Source organism: Kogia breviceps, chromosome 1, assembly GCF_026419965.1.
Source record: "Kogia breviceps isolate mKogBre1 chromosome 1, mKogBre1 haplotype 1, whole genome shotgun sequence".
Taxonomy (NCBI): domain Eukaryota; kingdom Metazoa; phylum Chordata; class Mammalia; order Artiodactyla; family Physeteridae; genus Kogia; species Kogia breviceps.
In genome coordinates, this window is record NC_081310.1 from 20,681,441 (window position 1) to 20,700,390 (window position 18,950).

At 54.7% G+C, this 18,950-nt stretch overlaps 1 protein-coding gene across 8 annotated transcripts in view; it reads right to left on the reverse strand.

The window, feature by feature from the left end:
- Nucleotides 1–1,126: 1,126 nt before the first annotated feature.
- SUSD4 (sushi domain containing 4) overlaps nucleotides 1,127–18,950 on the reverse strand; it is a 134,750-nt gene continuing 116,926 nt past the window's right edge. For 3 of the 8 annotated variants that reach the window (XM_059069452.2, XM_059069446.2, XM_067028267.1), the window contains 4 exons: nucleotides 8,678–8,869; nucleotides 7,669–7,813; nucleotides 3,093–3,475; nucleotides 1,127–2,131 (listed from right to left, as the gene is read on the reverse strand). In XM_059069452.2, coding sequence (XP_058925435.1) covers nucleotides 2,103–2,131; nucleotides 3,093–3,475; nucleotides 7,669–7,813; nucleotides 8,678–8,869 — 749 coding nt within the window. In that variant the 3' untranslated portion in view covers nucleotides 1,127–2,102. Of the gene's footprint in view, nucleotides 2,132–3,092; nucleotides 3,476–7,668; nucleotides 7,814–8,677; nucleotides 8,876–18,950 lie in introns of all 8 variants that reach the window. The other 5 variants (XM_067028227.1, XM_067028216.1, XM_067028262.1 and 2 more) reach the window with 3 other exon arrangements.

Genomic DNA, 18,950 nt, shown 5'->3' on the forward strand with positions numbered 1-18,950 from the left:
AGGAGACAGGTAATTTGGTTGGACATCGTCTGACTCTGTCACTAAGCAGGCATTTCCTTCCTACCAGCCTCTGTGCTTAGAACAACGCTGACACCAACACCTGGATGTGTGTTGCACCTGTGCTACCTGTCTCCCAGGTGTGCGGGCTGAAGAGGCTCCCTGTGCTCAGCCCACACGCTGCGTGCTGCTGCTCTCTACTTTGGGAGAGCATTTTCTGGAAGGAGGCGAGGCCAGCCCCCAGAGACAGCCTTGCAGGCTTCTTTGGTGGGAAATGAGGCACTTACCTGGTGGTCTCTGAGACGCACTCTCCATTTAGAGGGAATGAGGGGAGGACAGGTGTGGCGTGGAGAAGAGCTGAGACCTGCCCGACAGGGACCCCAGGAAGGCTGCTAGCGGCAGGGGCCAGGAGGGTGTGGGCTGCCCACGGTGAACTCCGGACCCCGGTCCCACCCAGCCACCTATGCCATCTGTCTTTCAGCTGGCCAGACGGAGTTGAAGCATCCATGAAAACCAGCTTCCGACACACTAAACGACGTTACAATTACCAAACACCTTTACCCACTCGCTCAGCTGTTGCTGCTGGTGGCCCCGCTGCCCAGGGCATCGGGGCCGGGCACGCCCTCTCCTGTTCCCTCCCTCCTTCAGCCTCTGGTTCCGGTCCTCCGCTGTCTCCATCCCCTGGGATCACTGCCACTGCTCCTCCCTGCCCACCCAAACCCACTCCACTATTGAAGCCACGCTTCAAAGTGTCATTTTCTTTTCAATTTTTAATCAGTCTGTGTCGAGAAAAAAACAGGATTTGATCAAGCTTCCAGCTCTCACCGCTCTATCAGCATAGCAATTTTATGGATCAGAGTTTTGACTGTATTTGTCTAAAACCCAGAGGAGAAACGGAATCAGCTCCATAGATCAACATGTATTCGAAGAGACACTTCAAGACTCGGGAAATGTTTTTATCAATCATTTTCTTAGGAACGACACCCAGTGGGACCCGGGAGAGCGCGGTGTGAGTGCTGGATGGACAGGTGGGTGAGACAGCCGGAGGCCTGGGAAGCAGGAGCGGAGGGTTGTCTGTCTTCGGAGCCTGCGGACTTAGCAGGACAAAAATAAAAGGGGCGACGAAAAATCCAACCTCATATTTTATTTGGAGGAGGAGGAGTATGTTTTCAGATACAATTTCTGTTTTGGAAAATTAAATCTGTCTGAGTTTGGCAGCAGGGGCAACAACCCCAATAGTTAACTGGAGATGGGCTCACGACTCAGATAAATTGTCAGGTGGGATCTTTTAAAAATGCCAAAACAAAACATTACCTTGGTTACTTCTCCACCATGAGATGCTATCTGAACACACTCTGACCATGTGTAAAGTCACAAGGTTTAGCCAATGCCATGGATCCGTGTGCTAGACCATGAATACAAATACTGATGATATTTCACCAAAGGACAGCACGGAGGACAGGAGCTCTACTTTTTGAAGAAGTTTCCAGAAAGCCGAGTCTGTCGGAGTCTTTCCTTTCCTTTCTCAGTGGAACCGCCTCTCACACATCTGGTGTGTCTACAGGACACACCAGAATCTTCCCGGGGGAGCCTGCAGGGGGCGCTCTGCTGCTCTTCCAGCAGCTCAACACAGACTTCCTGCAGAGACGGATCCATCCTAACCTGGCGTCCAGAGACAGTTTGAAGCAGATTTTAGAAGCGATTTACATAATGTGACATGCTTTCAGAGGCGGCGGGTAGTACCCATATAACATAAGTCAGCGGGATGTGGGATTTGGTGGGATATGCGTGGAACTGTCTGTCCCATGTTCCGCAGCACAAGATGCACTTATCACCTTCATCCAGGACCACACAGGCTCTCCCCCCATCCTTTGTGCTCCTCATTGGTCTTGGCAAATCCTCAAGTTTCTTTTAAAGGCACTGCCATTGCCCTTCGTGTCAGCCTCACTGTTGAGTCCGAGATGTACGATGTGAGTCACTGTCCCCATGTTGATAAATTAGAAAACTTCCTCCATCCCCCCAAGCTCTGTCCTCCAGAGGCCTCACTCCAAAGTACAAGGTGCCCATTCCCAAAGGGGCAGCAGAATCGTCTGGACTTTTCCCAGTTACGGGTCTTCTTCCATTAGAGGGATCTCTGTGAAAGAAGAGATGGTTATTATACTAATACACCAGAAAACACTGCAAAGATCTGGAATCGTGAGCTTTAGTAAAATGTCTACAGTTCCTACAAATCAGTGAGAGAAGAAAATGCTAAGTTCCACATATCAGTTAACAAGCAAATAAACCAACTCCTCTGTACAACATTATTTGCTGGAAAATCTCATACTCAGCTCATAAAAAATAAATTGTTAGGCTTCAACCATGCACCCTAATGGTCACACAAACCAAAAGGTTACGAGTTCAAGTACAGAGAGGCAGGGTGGTACTGGAGAAAAGGAACTCTATGAGGAAGCAGGAGGCCCCTGTTTCCACGTGGTTACTGCTACTTACTGTCAAAATAAGCTGGAATTAGTGCTCTCATCTGTAAAGTGGTGCTGGTGCCTCCTTGCCCCAGGAAACACAGCCCTAAATCGGCCTGATGCATTTTTGCTATTTTGCCAGGAGCTGCAATCTGCCTTTCCTTGAAGTAGGCACATACGCACCTTTCACTTCACCCCTGATAAACATAACCTGTATGTACCCAGAGCTTCTCCAGGGCTGGGCCCTCTGTCCCCGCATCTGGGTCTTCCCTTTTAGCCCGTGTGTGTTACCTTGATCCCAAGCACCACTTTCAGAAGTCCTGCCTAATTAAGCGAGAAAGAAGTAAAGCATCCTGGATCATACGGATGCTAGGAAAACTAAGTTCTGCCCACTGTGGCCTTTCTGCTTTGGATGGCTTGTTGCTCTTTTAGGCCTCCGGAAATTTCAGTTAATGGGCTCATCACTTGTGAGATGATGATCATTTCTTCCCATAACTGGCCTTGCCCACGGCCTCTACATGCAGAGAGAGCAAGATGCAATTGAAGCCGAGTGAGACGGTAGCACTGATTTGGCTCTGAGCTGGGAGCAGGGTGGGGCTGTGCAAGGGTGGCCCGGGCCTTGGGGCAAATGCTTACCATCTGCAATGTCAATGCCTGGGCTGGTGGATGCCACCTCCCCCGCCGTGCTGGGAGCTGTGTCAGGGTTGTCGGAAGCGGGGCGGGTGCCCCCTGGACACGTGGGAGGTGAATGCAAACTCTGGAGCAGCTCCGAAGAGCCTGAGACGCTGTCACGGGTTCCTGACTCCCCCGGGCCTGTGTCCGTGTCCCCTGAGCCGGGGTATGCTGGGGGGCTCTGGTCGTCCACGGGTAAGGGGCAGCCCTGGCCCACGGAGGACAGGTACCCTGGGCCTAAGGCACTCAGGCCGCCACTCACAGCCTCGTCATAGGACGGGAGCATGACAGGCACGCCGTCTACCACCACGAAGTCGGGGTCGCTGCTGGAACTCCTGGGAGGCCCCCTGTGGAGAGGAAAGTGGTGCTAATCTGTCAGGTGACAGGTCACCCCGGGAATGAGGCCACAGTGCCCCCCACTGCAGCTGGGGTCCTGGGGGCTGCGGAGCCCTGGGAGGAGGTGATGCAGGAGATCCAGCCTCCCTGCCCAGTCCCCTCCAGCAGACGGTGCGTCCACCAGGGCCACACTCTGGACAGGAGAGGTTTTCTTCTCCTGCTTCCCTCCTGGCCTCTTGCCACCTCTGGGCTCCAGAATCTCCTCATACGTCCTTCTTCCCCCCTTTGGACCTCTGGGCTTGGCCTTATGCTCATAAACCTGAGAACAGGGGACTCTGTGGCCCATTCCAACCAAGCATCCCAACGTGGCCCTGCAGTGTCCCTGAGGAAGCCCGTTGGAAACGGAACAGTACCGTTAAAAGCTTGGGAAACCGTGGACCCTAAGTGCCCCTTTCAGTTACCCGTGTTGCGTACGCTCTGTGTTTGTTTTCTGCTACGGTATAAAAATCACTCATTTTTAGTCAAGACAGAAGAACAACAACAGAAAAGAAAGGAACTCTGAACGCCATCTCACTACCTGTTCCGGGTCTGTGGGCTCACGGCCGCCCCCTGACCCAGCAGCCACCTGAACCTAAGCTCCGCCCGTGCTGCCCGGAGTGGGGGTTCCCTTACGCTGACACACACGCGCTTCTGGCCTTGCCCTTGGCCTCTGGTCCCTTGCACCTTCCACACCGCGGGTCTGATGCCAAAGCCCGAGCGCCGTGACCACTCTCTGTTCCTGGTCCCTGGAGGAACCGGGGTGGCCAGTAAGTGGCCGGTGGAACGTGGTTCCTTATTTCCTCGGCTGGGAACTGGTGCTGAGTGATGTGGCCGGAAGGTAAAATATCAGGAGGAGAAGACAACCCAGCTGGGGGTGGGGGCAGCCCTGCATGCCAGCGGCAGGGGCTCCAAAATCTGAGGGCTGAGATTTCTGTACGTTGGTGTTTTTTGTTTGTTTTTTTTTGCGGTACGCGGGCCTCTCACTATTGTGGCCTCTCCCATTGCGGAGCACAGGCTCCGGACGCGCAGGCTCAGCGGCCGTGGCTCACGGGCCCCGCTGCTCCGCGGCACGTGGGATCTTCCCGGACCGGGGCACGAACCCGCGTCCCCTGCATCGGCAGGCGGACTCTCAACCACTGCGCCACCAGGGAAGCCATGGACGTTGGTGTTTGAGGTGGAGGAAGCGTCAGGCCGCCTCCCTCTGACACTCGGGGCCACTGGCTTTTTGGAGCATCTTCCTTAGAGATTCTGGTGGGGGGCTCCTTGCTCCACCATCCTTAAGGCCACCCAGAGATGGGGGAGGTTGCAAGGCCCATGACCCCCCAAAGGCAGGAGCCGGGAGGAAGGGAAGGGTTTGCTCCAAATCCGGCTTCTCTGCCCTTCCACAGCCCTCATTAGCGGATCTGGAACCGGCCGAGCTCCCCTCTTCCCTGGCCTCCACGGTCTCACACTGGCCTCCTTTCTCACTTAGGCCTCCCTACCTCTCACTGTCCCTTTCACCAGCAAGCTGTGTGGGTCAGGGTGACCCGATGGGTGCCTCTGTTCTCCGTTCTCCCCCAACAAAAGCTCCCACAGTGGCAGCTTCTCCCCCAGGGTCCCAGCCCAGGGACTGTCATCAGCATCTCTTCAGCGTCTACACCTCTGGGACCTAGAATAAAAAAAGTCCTTCCTGGACCTGCTCTTGAGAATCTAATCTATTTGCATAGCTGAGATCAACGTTTCCACACAACCAGAGAGTAACCTAAGATGGAAAAAAATACTCGAGGGGTTAAAAAAAAAAAAAAATCAAGTGAGTTTTAGGGACCATTTTTAAAATTTATGTATTGAATGACTTCTTTTGGCTGTCCTGCACGGCTTGTGGGATCTTAGTTCCCCAACCAGGGATCGAACCTGGGTCCCTGGCAGTGGGCGCTCCAAGTTCTAACCACTGGGCCGCCAGGGAATTCCCTAGGGACCATTTTTTTTTTTTTTTTTTTTTTTTTTTTTTTTGCGGTATGTGGGCCTCTCACTGTTGTGGCCTCTCCCGTTGTGGAGCACAGGCTCCGGACGCACAGGCCTAGCGGCCACGGCTCACAGGCTTAGTTGCTCCGCGGCATGTGGGATCTTCCCGGACCAGGGCACGAACCCGTGTCTCCTGCATCGGCAGGCGGATTCTCAACCACTGCGCCACCAGGGAAGCCCCCTAGGGACCATTTTTAAAACACCTTAATATTTAGTCTCTATCCTGGAAACTTTGTTCCCAAGCCTATGTAGAAAAATAGCTCTACGGGCCACGTCCAAGTACCCCAGTGTACTACAAATCACAACATGTGGCTCAGCTTTCTGCTTATAACCCTTAGGTCTTCTTTAGATAGTCTAATTGCTCAATGATAGAACATGGTCCCTTGACTCATAAATAATAACGGTGAAGACAGAGAGAGTGGATGGCACGTTGGAGAGGAAAGAAGATTCTGTCACCTCAGCTGGAGCTTGTCTGTGGCCCCAGGACGGTGTCCCGCACACCTGGGCCCGGCGTGGATGCAGGCGCACACCCACCCCCGACCTAGCACACTTTCACGGCTGGGAGAGTGGGGTGCTTGCAGGTTGGGGGGCTCCTGCCGCCGGGGGGGGGCATTGCTACGTGGGATGATGCGGTCCTGGGGGCGGGAGGTTGGGGGGGAAAGGTGGGTGGTGCTTTCTCCAGCAGCCCCGCCTGCTTTTCGCCCCCGCGCCTGGCTGCGCGTGTGAGAGGCGCGAGCGAGTGTCCTGGAGGGCGGAGGGGGAAGCAGTGAGTCCCGGGAGCCGCCTCCTCCACTAAGTAACACGCTCTTTGCCAGGGGCGTGGTACACACGACCCTGGGGGCCCGTTTGTCCCTGTGGCAGAAACACACGCCCTCTTCTGAAGCATGAGGTCCCCAAATGAGAAGACTCTGACATGGGCACAGGAATCCAAGGAGATAACTTGATTCCCTTGGAAGCCCTGGCTAGCATCCTATGATGTTCAGCGCCCTGACTTCCTTCTCACGTTCACAAACTTATCCCTGTGCTTGCTTTCTTTCATTTTTCTAAAAAATAAGTTTATTCATTTATTTTTCGCTGCGTCGGGTCTCCGCTGCTGCGTGCGGGCTTTCTCGAGTTGCGGCGAGCCGGGGCTACTCTCCCCCGTGGCGCGCGGGCCCCTCCCGTTGCAGAGCACGGGCTCTAGGGCGCACGGGTTTAGTCGCTCCGCAGCATGCGGGACCCTCCCGGACCGGGGCTCGAACCCGCGTCCCCTGCATCGGCAGGTGGATTCCCAGCCACTGCGCCACCCGGGAAGCCCACCCCCGTGCTTTCTAAATGACTTCTCCCTCCAGGAACAGTGATCTGCCAGCAGCAGTGCTGGTGTGGCCCTTGGTTCCGAAGGGCTCTGGTGTGCTTGGTTCCAGGCGAGGGGCCAGCGTCGGAGGGGCAGGGCCACAGGCTGCCCTGGGCACTGAGAGGACCAGACCGCCTCCGAGGGACTTTGACAAGCTCCTCGTCTTGTGGTGAGGACAGGGAGGATGATGACACTGACCCAAGTTCACCTGTGCAGCCCAGGGGGATGGAGGCCCCGCCCCCGCCCACAGGTCCCACTCCGAAAGCTCAGACCCTGCTTGGAGGCAGAAGCTCGCCAGCCCTGTCCCGGCTCGCCATCCAGAGCCTTTTCTCCTTCCTGAGACTCGCCACGGTTTTGCACACCGGTTTTGCACCTTGTTGGGTCACGCACCTTGGACCTCGTCCCTAATCGCTTCTGTGTATTTCTTATCCTCCCTGTGGCCTGGAAGCTCCAAGGTACATAACTCCAGAGCTGCAGGCACATAGTCTGCAATGGGGGACCCCTGGGGGTGGGAGGTGCAGGGTGTGCAGCCCTGACTGTTCTCCCCTTCTCTGCACCCCTTACAATGCCTGCCTCGAGAATGTTTATCCAGGGAAGGAGGGAGACAGGGGCTCACGGGTGGAGGGGGCGGAAGGAGGGAAGTGAGTCTGTCTCCAGCTTGGTGTTCTGACCCCAGACACCCCACAACCTCCCAGGCGAGTGTTTTTGCTTTCTCCCCTGTTCCCCCTTAGAAGCTCAAGTCTGCACTCATCAAGGCTGACCATCCTTTCCCCTTGCTGCTCCAGGTGGCTGCACTGAGCCCGACCCAGGGCGGCCGTGGGCTGCACTGACCTGGGGGGAAAGTGGGCCTTGAACTTGGTCTGGAACATCCTGGCCAGGACGACGAGCAGCAACACTAGCAGCACGCTGGTCGCCGTGAGCGCCACGATCTTCCACGTGGTCAGGAGGGTCTCATGGGTGCTGGGCCGCGTTTGCTCTGCCGTGAGAGAGAGCGAAGCCGCTGTGAAGCTCCCAGGCCATGACGGGCGCTGGGGTTCCTGCGTGCTCGTTTGGGGGGTTTGCCTTCTCTACTTCCCTGCACTCCCCCCGCACTGGTTCACGTTACCATTTGTGGGCCTCCAGATGCGCCGTGTTAACAAATGCCTCCCACCCCACCCCTTGCTGCACCCGGGGGCAGCCATCACCCCTGCTCGGGGCAGGTGGCCGTGGCCACGCCTGCAAAAAGCCGGGGCAAGCGGGCTGCACCGGGGTGGGCGGGAGACGGCGGGCGGACGTGCACGGGGGCCCAAGTCTCCGTCAGGTGGTCAGTACCCTGGTGCCCTGAGACCAGGGGTGAGGATGGTTTGCTAGTAATTTGTTATTAAGTAGGAAGCACTGACACCTGCACGTGGCTTACGTTTTTAGAAGTGAGAGCAGGTTTTACCCATAATCATACCGTGTGCGTTCTGATATGCGTCCTGGAAGAGAAAGGCTGAGTCATGCGTCGCTTGGGTCACCCCCATGGGCCTGTGTCCCTGTCAGTGGAAGGGGACAAGGCTGGGAGAAGACAGTGTGCATAGAGGCCAGGTCCTTCCGTGGATGCTAGGGGTCTAGGGGACCCGTTCAGAGGGTCAGCATTTTAACACGGGCATGGGTGGGTTAATACTCCTGACCCTCTGAACGGGGTTTGGAAGTATCAGCCACGTGTGTCCGCAAAGATGAGTTTCTGTATCCAGTCCCTAACACCGCGTGTGAGGGGGGAGGGTGTGGGGGAGGAGGACGGGGCTCAGGACACAGCCACCCGCCACTGTGAGTAGTCCGAACCTGGACCATCCAGGGACGCCGCCCTCGACGTGCTCACCTGACTTGATGCAGTAGACTTGATAGGAAGGAAACCACTCCCCGTACTGGCAGGTGATGTACTTGTAATCACTGGTGAGGCTGTAGCCGGCGTCGCAGTAAAACTCCACCACGGTTCCGTGGTTGTAGCGCTCACATGGCCGCGGGTGGCAGATGAAATCGCCGTGACTCACCGTGGGAGGGAGCGGACAGACTTGGGCAGTGGGGGAGAATAAGAGTTTCAGAACCACATGCTTATCCTGTCTGGACCCTCAAAACAGAGATGGAGCTCGGAGGACACATCCCTCAGAGATGCACTGATACATGAATCACCAGACTAGTGCTGATTAGCTGTCCCCGAGACGGTCCCTTCGTCTGTCCCTTCACGCGAGGCCAGACGGAAGCCTGCAGTAAGAGCGTTGCCGCTGTCGCGTGGCATTACAAAGTACATCGTACAAGAGAGGTTCGTCTTACATCGCACAGAGTATGCCTACTTAGCAGACAGCGTTGAGCTGCTCTGTTAATAATGCTATTACGTGCCAGACAACCTAGTAAATACAACTATCTATGGACAAAATCTTCGCTGAAATGCACAGCTATCCTGAGCCTGTTCCTGTGGCTATGGGAGTAATTTGGGACCATTCAAATCCCTGGGTGTGCCTGACCTGATCCTCAGATGCCCTCCTGGGGTTTGGCCAACGACGTATATGCAGCTCTTCTGCTGGCTCCGTGCAGGCCCAGGCCACAGCCTCCCAGTCACAGGCCCCCCGACCAACATGGAGGAGCCTCGGGGTCTGGGCCTGGATTGCCACCAATATGCTACGTGACCTTACAGAGGTCACTTAACCAAATTTAAGCCTTGATTTTTCTCCTCTGTAAAATGGAAGTTTATTCTACCCTTGACAATGCTTTTTTTTTTTTTTTTTTTTTTTTTTTTTGCGGTACGCGGGCCTCTCACTGCTGTGGCCTCTCCCGTTGCGGAGCACAGGCTCCGGACGCGCAGGCTCAGCGGCCGTGGCTCACGGGCCCAGCCGCTCCGCGGCACGTGGGATCTTCCCGGACCGGGGCACGAACGCACGTCCCCTGCATCGGCAGGCGGACTCTCGACCACTGTGCCACCAGGGACGCCCGATAATGTTTTATGGTTTTTCTAACCCTCATATTCTATGATTTTAGGGGAAGAAAAAGTTGTTTTCAGTTGCCTTTCTTGAACCCAAACTCTGGGTTGCCAGGTAAGAACGGTTCTGTCCCTGGGTTCAGAAAGATGGTTTTCGTGGAGTTTAGTGCTTGTTCACTGATTCCCACAAGGAGCCCTCTTTCCTGGAAAAGGACTCAGAACTGCCCTTAAACATCCTCAAGAAACAATCAAAGCCCAGACTACCAAGGCCAGCTTCAAACCCACACCTATGGAAACCGCTATGAGCTTTGGCCAAAAAAGGGAGAGAGTTAACTTTTGAGCCTCTTCCCAGGGGCACCCAAGCCCTGCGCGGTGGAGACGCACAGGCAGGCCTCAGAGCTCTCCCCACGCAGCCGCATCTGCAGGGAGCTGCCCGCCCCCCGCGGGCCTCTGGAATGTGTGTCGGGAGCTCTCTTCTGGCAGCAACCCGGGCCCTGGGTCTGGTCAGCAAGATGGGCCCACCCGATGGGGGTGTCCCGACTTGGGGCCCAGAGGCTCTTTACAGCCACTCTCTCTCATCCTGCAAACAATGCCGCGAGGCAGATCTTGCTGGCTCTTTTCAGAGTCAGGGAAACCGAAGCTCAGAGAGGTCAAGTTCTCCAGGAGCGGGTTGAGGAGTGGGTAGGAGCTCGGGCTGAGTTCTGGCTCAGCTCCTCACCAGCCGAATGACCCTGAACAAGTCGCTTCTCATCTCCGAGCTTCAGTGGCCTCATCTGTAAAATGGGAGCATCTGAGGGTTATTCTGGGGAAGGCTGGCCAGGCCTCAGTTCCGAGCTGACGTGATGTAAGCGGGCAGTCAGGAATAACCAGGAACCGGGCATCTACAGAGAGGGGTCGTAATGAGGCAATTGCTTCCGCAGGTGATGGAGCAAGCCTCGTGGACAATGAGGCCGCGGAGATGAGCCGAAGCGGGAAGCCACCACTGCCCCTGGGCAGGTGGGACGAAGGTGTCCTAGTGGCCGGGGCCCCGCGGAAGCTGGAGCTGCGGGAGGTGGAGGCCGCGGAAAGTCAGGCACTGCTGGAGATGCCCCGGGGCGGCGAGGCTCAGGGGGAAATGCCCCAGCTTCTCCAGCTGCCCTCACTCCCTCTGGACAAAGCCGGCGGGGAGCCAGCGGACCGGGGCGGTGGTGCAGGGGAAGGTCCAGGACTGGGTCTGAGGTCCACGGGCCCAGAGCGTTCTCCATGAAGGGCGGCTGGCAGGTGACTGCGCCTCGGGTCCCACAGGTAGACACTGGTAGAGTCGGGACCGGCGCTCTGGCTTTCCGCCAGCCCAGGGCATGTCCCGTCCCAGCAGATGCATGCCCTCCACAGAGCTGCCCAGGCCCACGGAGTCCCGTCAGCCGATGCATTTCTAGTTCCACAGACTGGGGCTCCTGCCAAGTCCACTCCCTCCAGGGTGTTCCCTGAGCATCCCCGGTAGGTGATCAAGGCAGCAGGAGAGGAAAGGGAGGGAGAGAGAAAAGGTACCAGCAGAACTGAGCTGGTCCTGGGCTGCCCGCAGGGATTTGCAGCAAGGGCCCCTCCTTCCCCAAAGGCCCCTCTGTGAAGAGCCCAGGGGAGGACGTGTCCGGCTCCCGGCCCAGTGAGGGAGGCCACTGGGCTCTCAGAGCCACCTTCCCGGGCTGAAGGAGGCCCTGCCTTCCACAGTGAAGGGGAGGTTCGATGTCCGCTGTGCGGCCAGCCTGACAGCAATATCTGCCTCTGGTGGCCTCCGGGGCTTCCTGGCTCATGTGGCCACAGGGGCTCCCCCTCTCCTCTGCACCTCCCACGACTGCCCCCCAGCACTGCAGTGGCTCACGGGAGGCTGGACCTTTGCTGGGAGAGTAGGTCCTTTCCACGGTCCAGGGTTATACAGAGCAGCAGACTCTCCTCCTGGCTGCCCTCCAGACAAATCGCCAGGAGTCCCCACAGGATGAGAAAATCCCCAGAGCATTTTCAAGGCCCAGAAGACGTCACGAGAGGTAGGAAGACGCCCTGTAAATATATATACGCGAGTTTGTCATGCCGACTAAAAAATCGGCATATTCTCCGCCTGGTTCTACAAGAATGAAGTCGCTAAGTCACTGCAGCCGCCGACCTTCAACGCCCCGTGAAAGGAGTTCAGGGCGGAGATCAGGAATGAGGCCCTCTGTGCTCTGGAACAAACTGGCAGAACAGGCCTTCAGACAGTTAGATATTTTTCAGGAGAAGATTTTATGAGCCCAATTTCTTGCATCTTCCGATACACAGAAAAGCACAAAAACCATTAACGGAGACATCTGCTCCTTGTGACTAGCTGCAACCTTCTGCCAACATGTGAGCCTGACTGTATGTATCCCCCGTCACCAAAATCACATGTGTCCTGTCCTCTCCCACCTCTTCGGAGCCGTTCATCAGAGCCATCGGAGAGCGACCTGTCTCCCAGGCTATAGTCTTCATTTGGGTCCCCAATAAAACTTAACTCACAGCTCTCATGTTGTGCGATTTTTTTTCACCTGACAGTTTTCGGCAGCATTTTTCCTCGCTTGGAGGATAAAGGACTGTTCAGGTCATTGCCTTAACCCTGAGGCAGGTGCTCCGTGATGTGTTAAGGAAGGCCTGGGCGGACCAGACCCTGCATTTGACAAGGGAGGCGGGTGGTACGGCGCGTGCGGCCAGGCGCGGGCACAGAGGGCTCCAGATTCACGTTCAAATCCCAGCTCTATACCGCTGAGCTGGGGGCGGGGTGTTAGGCAGCTTGTTTAACTTCTCGGGGGTTTAGCTTCTCCATCCGTGTAGCCAGGGCAACAATTCCTAACTCCTAGGGTTGTGGCGAGGATTAGAAAGTGTATGTAACATACGTAACACAAAAGTCTGGAACGCAGTAGGCACTTAATAAATAACGGCGCTTAGTATCACTGGTGCCTGAACTTGCCGAGTGCCCGTGCTGTACAATCAGGATACGTGGATTGCACCAGGCCGGCCCCAAACATTCCTGGAGGGAATCTGGAAGCATCTCACTGGCAGGTTTTCTCAGAGGCCAGATAAAAACCACCCACGGTAGAGGCTTTGATTCTGAGACTGTCATAATCGGTTGCTAATAGAGATGCATTTGTCCCCTAAGTGGAAACATTTTATCTTCACACTTTGCAGTGTTTCTAGTCATTGCACCTAGCCGGCCATTAGCTTTGCTGCAAGGAAACCCCACCCCGTGCATCCTGGTAGGGGCAGAGGGTCGGGAGTGTTCTTTAAACTTGGAAGGAACAGACAATCAGGTGTTAATTAGAAATTTGGGAAGCTTATTTTATTTTTTTAAATAACTCTCTTTTTAAAAAATTATCTGTTTTTTTATTTATGGCTGCATTGCTGCACATGGGCTTTCTCTAGTTGCGGCGAGTGGGGGCTACTCTTCATTGCGGTGCGTGTGCTTCTCATTGCAGTGGCTTCTCTTGTCGCGGAGCACGGGCTCTAGGCGTGTGGGCTTCAGTAGCTGTGGCTCGCGGGCTCTAGAGCGCAGGCTCAGTAGTTGCGGCGCACGGGCTTAGTTGCCCCGCAGCATGTGGGATCTTCCCGGACCAGGGCTCGAACCCGTGTCCCCTGCGTCGGCAGGCGGATTCCCAACCACTGTGCCACCAGGGAAGCCCTGCTCATTTCTTAATTCACTTACTTAACACATAGTTTTTGGACAACTGAAACTAGATAATGCATTGATCCCGCCCTCCTGGAGCTTACTAAAGACAGATGATAAATAAACAAATGAATATTGATGTGTCTCGATGAGGCCTTTCCTCTCTCTGTTGAAAAACACCATCAACCCTCACACACAGGAGGTGGCCTGGGCGACCCTCCCCCACCTCCAGAGAGGCCTGGAAGGTGCCTGGGACCAAAGGGAGCCAGATGTTCTTTTAGGCACAAGAAGATCCAAAATGTAAGCTGGTCCTGGCAGGGGATTAGAGAACCAGGGATGCAAAAGCTTCAAAAAGGCCAGACCACCTCACTCCCCCTGTGATGGAGACGGGCCAGAGGACAGCGGCTGTGTGCACCCCTCGCTAGAGAAACCAAGGATACCCCGGATGCCAGAGCAGCCAAGGGCAAGGGCCCTGATCTAGGACGGGCGGTCAAGGGACATGTGGGGAGGAACGTCGCGGGCAGAGGGGATGACGCACGTGAGGGCAAGATGGAGGCAGGAAGGGAGGAGGGGGTGGTGGCCGTGGGTGACCAGAGAGGGGAGGGGTTGCACACGGGAGGGTGCAGAGGCGGCCAGGCCAGTGTGCGGGCAGCTCCGTGGGCCCCGTGGCCGGAAGTTGAGATTTTACCCACAGTGTCAGGGACACTGTAAAGAGCCGGTATAGACCTATTTTCGCAAGGAAGCTCTAGCTGCTCCCTGGAGGCTGGGAAGCAGGGATGGAGGTGGGGAGGCTGTCGGGTGCCTGCTGCCACAACCAGGTGAGAGAGGATGGTGGCTTGGAGCAGGACAGGGGCAGTGACATGGTGAGAAGGAGAGTCATGGGACCTATTGAGAACTATCTGTTTCTACAATAGGATTTGCTGAGAGATGGAATTTGGGGGCCGCGGGAAGAATCAAGGATGACCCACCCCGATTTCTGCCATGAGCACCCAGGCAGATGGTGATGCTATTCACCACCTCAGGTTTTTGTTTGTTTGTTTTGTGGGAAGGGAGAGGTAGTGAGAGTCTGGGCTGCCAGTGAGACAGTCATCCAAGTATCAGTCAGGCAGCAGGAGAACAGTGCCTGGGCTCAGTAAAGAACTCAGGCATCGGGGATTTCCCTGGTTGCCCAGTGGTCAGGATTCTGGGCTTTCACTGCCATAGCCCGGGTTCAATCCCTGGTCCGGGAACTGAGATCCTGCAAGCCACGCGGTGCAGCAAAAAAAAAAAAAAAAAAAAAAAAGAGAGAGAAAGAAAGAAAAAGAACTCAGGCATCATGAGCCTAGAGATAAGACTGAAAACCATGAGGTCGGGTGAACTCACCTAGGGAGAGAGGGTAGAGAGAAAAGAGGAGGGGTCCCCATCCAAAGGCTGAGAAATCAGTTGAAAGAGTGAAAGAGCCTGGCCGAGCAGACTGGGATGGACCAAGGAAGCTGAGACAGGAAAACTGCTCTGCGCAGGGGGGAGCAGTTCCCAGCAAGCTGAGAATGACTGGAGATCACCGGTGACCTTGAGGGCAGCAATTTCAGAAGAGTGGTGAGTGGCCAGCGGAAGAGGGGCGTTGTGAGCTGAGGAGTGGGCGGGGTAGGAAATGCAGACTCAGAGAAGTTCGCTAAAGGAAAGCAGCCAGTGGGGCAGCTGGAGGCCCGGGGGAGGCTGCCCACCCCCCTTCCCCCAGGAGCCCTGGACCTTGTTTCCATGTCCGCTACGGGTGCAGATCAACACGGAGGACGAGGCTGGTGATGCTGGGTGGGAGAAGGAATGCGAGGTCATTATGAAGGTGAAAGGAGCTGTGAGCCTCTGCACATCAGTGGACAGACTGGCCTTTGACAGGAGCAGGAGGAGGCCGGAGGGAGGAACTAGAGCTGGACACGGGGACGAGTGGATCGAAGCCAGGGTGATGGAGATGTGGGGGACTTGCCGCCTGTAGGTTTGCACTCTCTGAGGGCAGTATGAGGTGAGGCCATTGCTCAGGGAGGAGGAGCTTAGAGCTGAGAATTATACATCACTTATCACAGTCCTTCACCCATTTATAGATTTCATTATGTCCAGAAGAGGCCCAGGTATTTGGATTGCGTGTTTCCATTCTTAGTCTTCCAAAGCTTCATGCGCCCCCCCCCGGTGGGTGGTCCTCGTGTAGGAAGGAGCTGGCTCTTTAGCCTGTGTGCCCAGACCCACCCCACAGGGCTGGTGCTGGAGGCTGCTGACTTGCTCCCACGATCCCGTTCCCCTCTTCTTTCTGGGCACAGAGCTGTCTGCATCGCCCAGTGTCCCTTGTTCCTCTAAGCTCTGGTCGATGAAATGTGAGCAGAAGTGATAAATACTCCTCCAGACCCGATGCACGGAATTCTTCCAAGCTTCTACAATGAGACAACCTCCCAAGAGGACCTTAGAAGCTGCACCTTGAAAACAGCAGAGGCTCCACTGGCCCCTGAATGACTGGGTGGAGAGGAGGCACTGGCTGACCCACACTCACTAATTCCACTCGTGAAAATAAACTACTGTTTTGTTTGAGCCACTGTACATTTTTGGGAACCTCCTCCCAGGAGCGGGTCCCCGCTCTACAGTGTGGATCAGCAAAGCACTCGCTTCCCTGCAGTCCCCTGCTGCCATGACAGGCACCCACCCTCCCTGCCATGTCAACATCTTAACACCTGAGGATCGTCTTAGTGATTTAAGTCAGTGGTCCTTCAACCCTGCACACAGCGTCACCTGGGGAGCTTGGCCTACCTGGTCTCGGGTGGGGTCCTGGGTGTGGCCAGGTCTTTGCAGCTCTCCAGGTGATTCTCCTAGGTGGTCCGACTTGAGAGCGGGGGAGATGAATCTCCCTCCATTCTCCACCTGCCGGGATGCAGGGCTTACAACATCCAGGGGAGCGAGTGTGAGAATTCAGTTGCCACGGTTTCTGGTCAGACTTTACCTTCCACGAGGCCCTTCCCTGCTGTCCATGGATCCTCAGCTTTGGGATCAGCCGGGAGCTTGTTAGAAATGCATAATCTCAAGCCACATCCAAGTCCTACTGAATCGGGAACTTCATTTTAGCAGGATGCCCAGCTGACTCACACACACGGTCCAGTCTGAGAAGCGCTGCCCCAGACCATGACGAAGCTTTGCAGCTGAGCTCAGCGGTGACAAGGAGAGAAAACTCGCTCTTAATGCCAGAATCTTGCCCTCAGCTGGCCTGGCAGAGCACGGGGAGGTGGTGGGAAGGCCAGCAAGTCTGTGTCTCAAGTCCAAAGGCGTCATCTCAATACCAGCAGCATGATATCCGAGCACCTCTCAGGAGGAGCCAAGAGCACGGGCGCTGCTCTGTACACGTACAGAACCAGCCAAAACTCTGCCTTCAGGAGTCCTGCTGGCTTCTAATAATTAAACTGCTGCTGCCCCCACCGGCTGTCCCCAGGCTGATCTAAGTTTGGGTAACGATCACAGGAAGCTGCCTGGCACCCTCCATGCCAAAATCATAGCTGTTTCCAAGGCTACGTCCAAAACCTTGCTTTCAGCTCAGGGAAAATCAATACACATTATACAGCACATAACATTTTCCACTTCTGTTCTGCTGTAACAACACGGAAGGCCAATAAATGTGTCCACCCAAGGAAGCAAATGATGAGAAGCTTGGGCCTTTGCTTATTTCCGGGCCTGATGGAGCATGGTGTTGACTTGCGTGGAGGGGTGCTGACACATCAAATTTAAGACCAGTATTACCCAGCAGCCCCGAGGGAGGGGCTCTGATCTGCTTTCCATCTTGGAGTCACCACATTAGGGTGTCCCTGAAGGAACACACGATGCATCTGATGATGACTGTGAAACTTCAGTGCAAAAAAAAAAAAAAAAAAAAGGGGGCTTCCCTGGTGGCGCAGTGGTTGAGAATCCGCCTGCCGATGCAGGGGACACGGGTTCGTGCCCCGGTCCGGGAGGATCCCACGTGCCGTGCAGCGGCTGGGCCCGTGAGCCATGGCAACTGAGCCTGCGCTCCGCAACGGGAGAGGACACAACAGTGAGAGGCCCGCATACCGAAAAAAAAAAAAAAAAAACAAAAAACAAAACACGGCTTCACATAAATCCAAACTGCGCCTAGTTTTGGGGACACCGGGAAGCCGCAGAGGAGCACACAGGTGAGGGAGCGGGTGTTAGCACCGTGATTTACTCTGACACGTGTTTCTGGGTACCAACGAGGTGTCCTTCCTTCTTTGTAGTGACTCAAGCACCAGGGGCTAAGCCCGGGACAGCCTCACTCGCCACGACGTGAAAATAAACCACAAGACATCTGTGGTGTCAAAGTGTTCGGGTGCCTGTGAACACCTCAAATAGGATTCCCACAGATGGAATGCCTGATGGTAACCGGGGCATCTTCATTTTTCGAAAGGGAGGGAAATCGGGGTCTCAAGATGGAAAAGGTGTGTGTCCCACAAGTTAACACAGAAAGCCCACGAGGAAGGGAGCATTTAGAGCAGGTGTCTCCTGCCTTTCCCTGCAATCAGCAAACCCTTCCCCATGAGAGCACGCTGAACAGAAAATGTTGCCGGTGCAGTCCAGCAATGCTTAAGTTCCTTCCGCACAAACCGGACCAAGGCACTACGCTGATGTTAATACATAACGCATTGATTTTCCGAACTTCAAATTGTTCTCCCATACATTTTTTCTTAAATTTCTTGTGCCTTCTCACTCTTATCTGTTAGCAAATCCTAGCAAATGAGGGAGTAAATAATTGAGCACTAAGTTCATGATAATGGAAGGCGAGTGGTTATGCTTTATTCCTAGCTGAGTGTCAGTGCATGCGTGTATGTGCATGTGTACGCTTATGTGTATGGTCCCATACTGTACATAGAAAATACATAGCTGTGTCTTCTGCTAGCAGACGTGCTTCTAAGGCTTACACAGTATTCCTTAGTGTTCTGCAAAAAAGAAAAGAAAAGAAAAAACTTGCTATTCTGTGAAAAGTACCATGCTTTTCTGACATCTGAATGTATCTGAAAACTACTGGCTTAGAAGTCATGGACAATGAAAAAAGGAAAAAGGGGAAAAGTCAGCTAGACGAGCAGGAAAGGAGAGAGTGTGAGAAAAGCCAGGAAGACATAACATCAGTGGATTAATGGAAGTTGCCTAAAGGGAACATTACATAGGGCAAAGGGCATTTTCTTGGGTTCAAATCTTGGCTCAAACACTCTGGAGCTATGTGGCCTTGGGCACTTCATTTAACCTCTTTCTGAGGTAGCTTTAGTTTCCATCACCTGCAAAAGAATAGCAACACCCACACTGCAGAGATTTTATAAAAATTAGAAATAATAGCTGTAAATCAAGCACAGTGTCTGACACAGAAATAGACGCCCGATAAACAGATAGCTACTATGATTAGTAACTATACTATGCATGTAGTAGCTATATTATGAGCCAATGAGAGAAAATGCAAGCAGAAAGGCCAATGACGACTTTGAACAAAAAGCCCCTACCGTGAGAGCAGCATACACGCCTCACACTGTTCCACTTCAC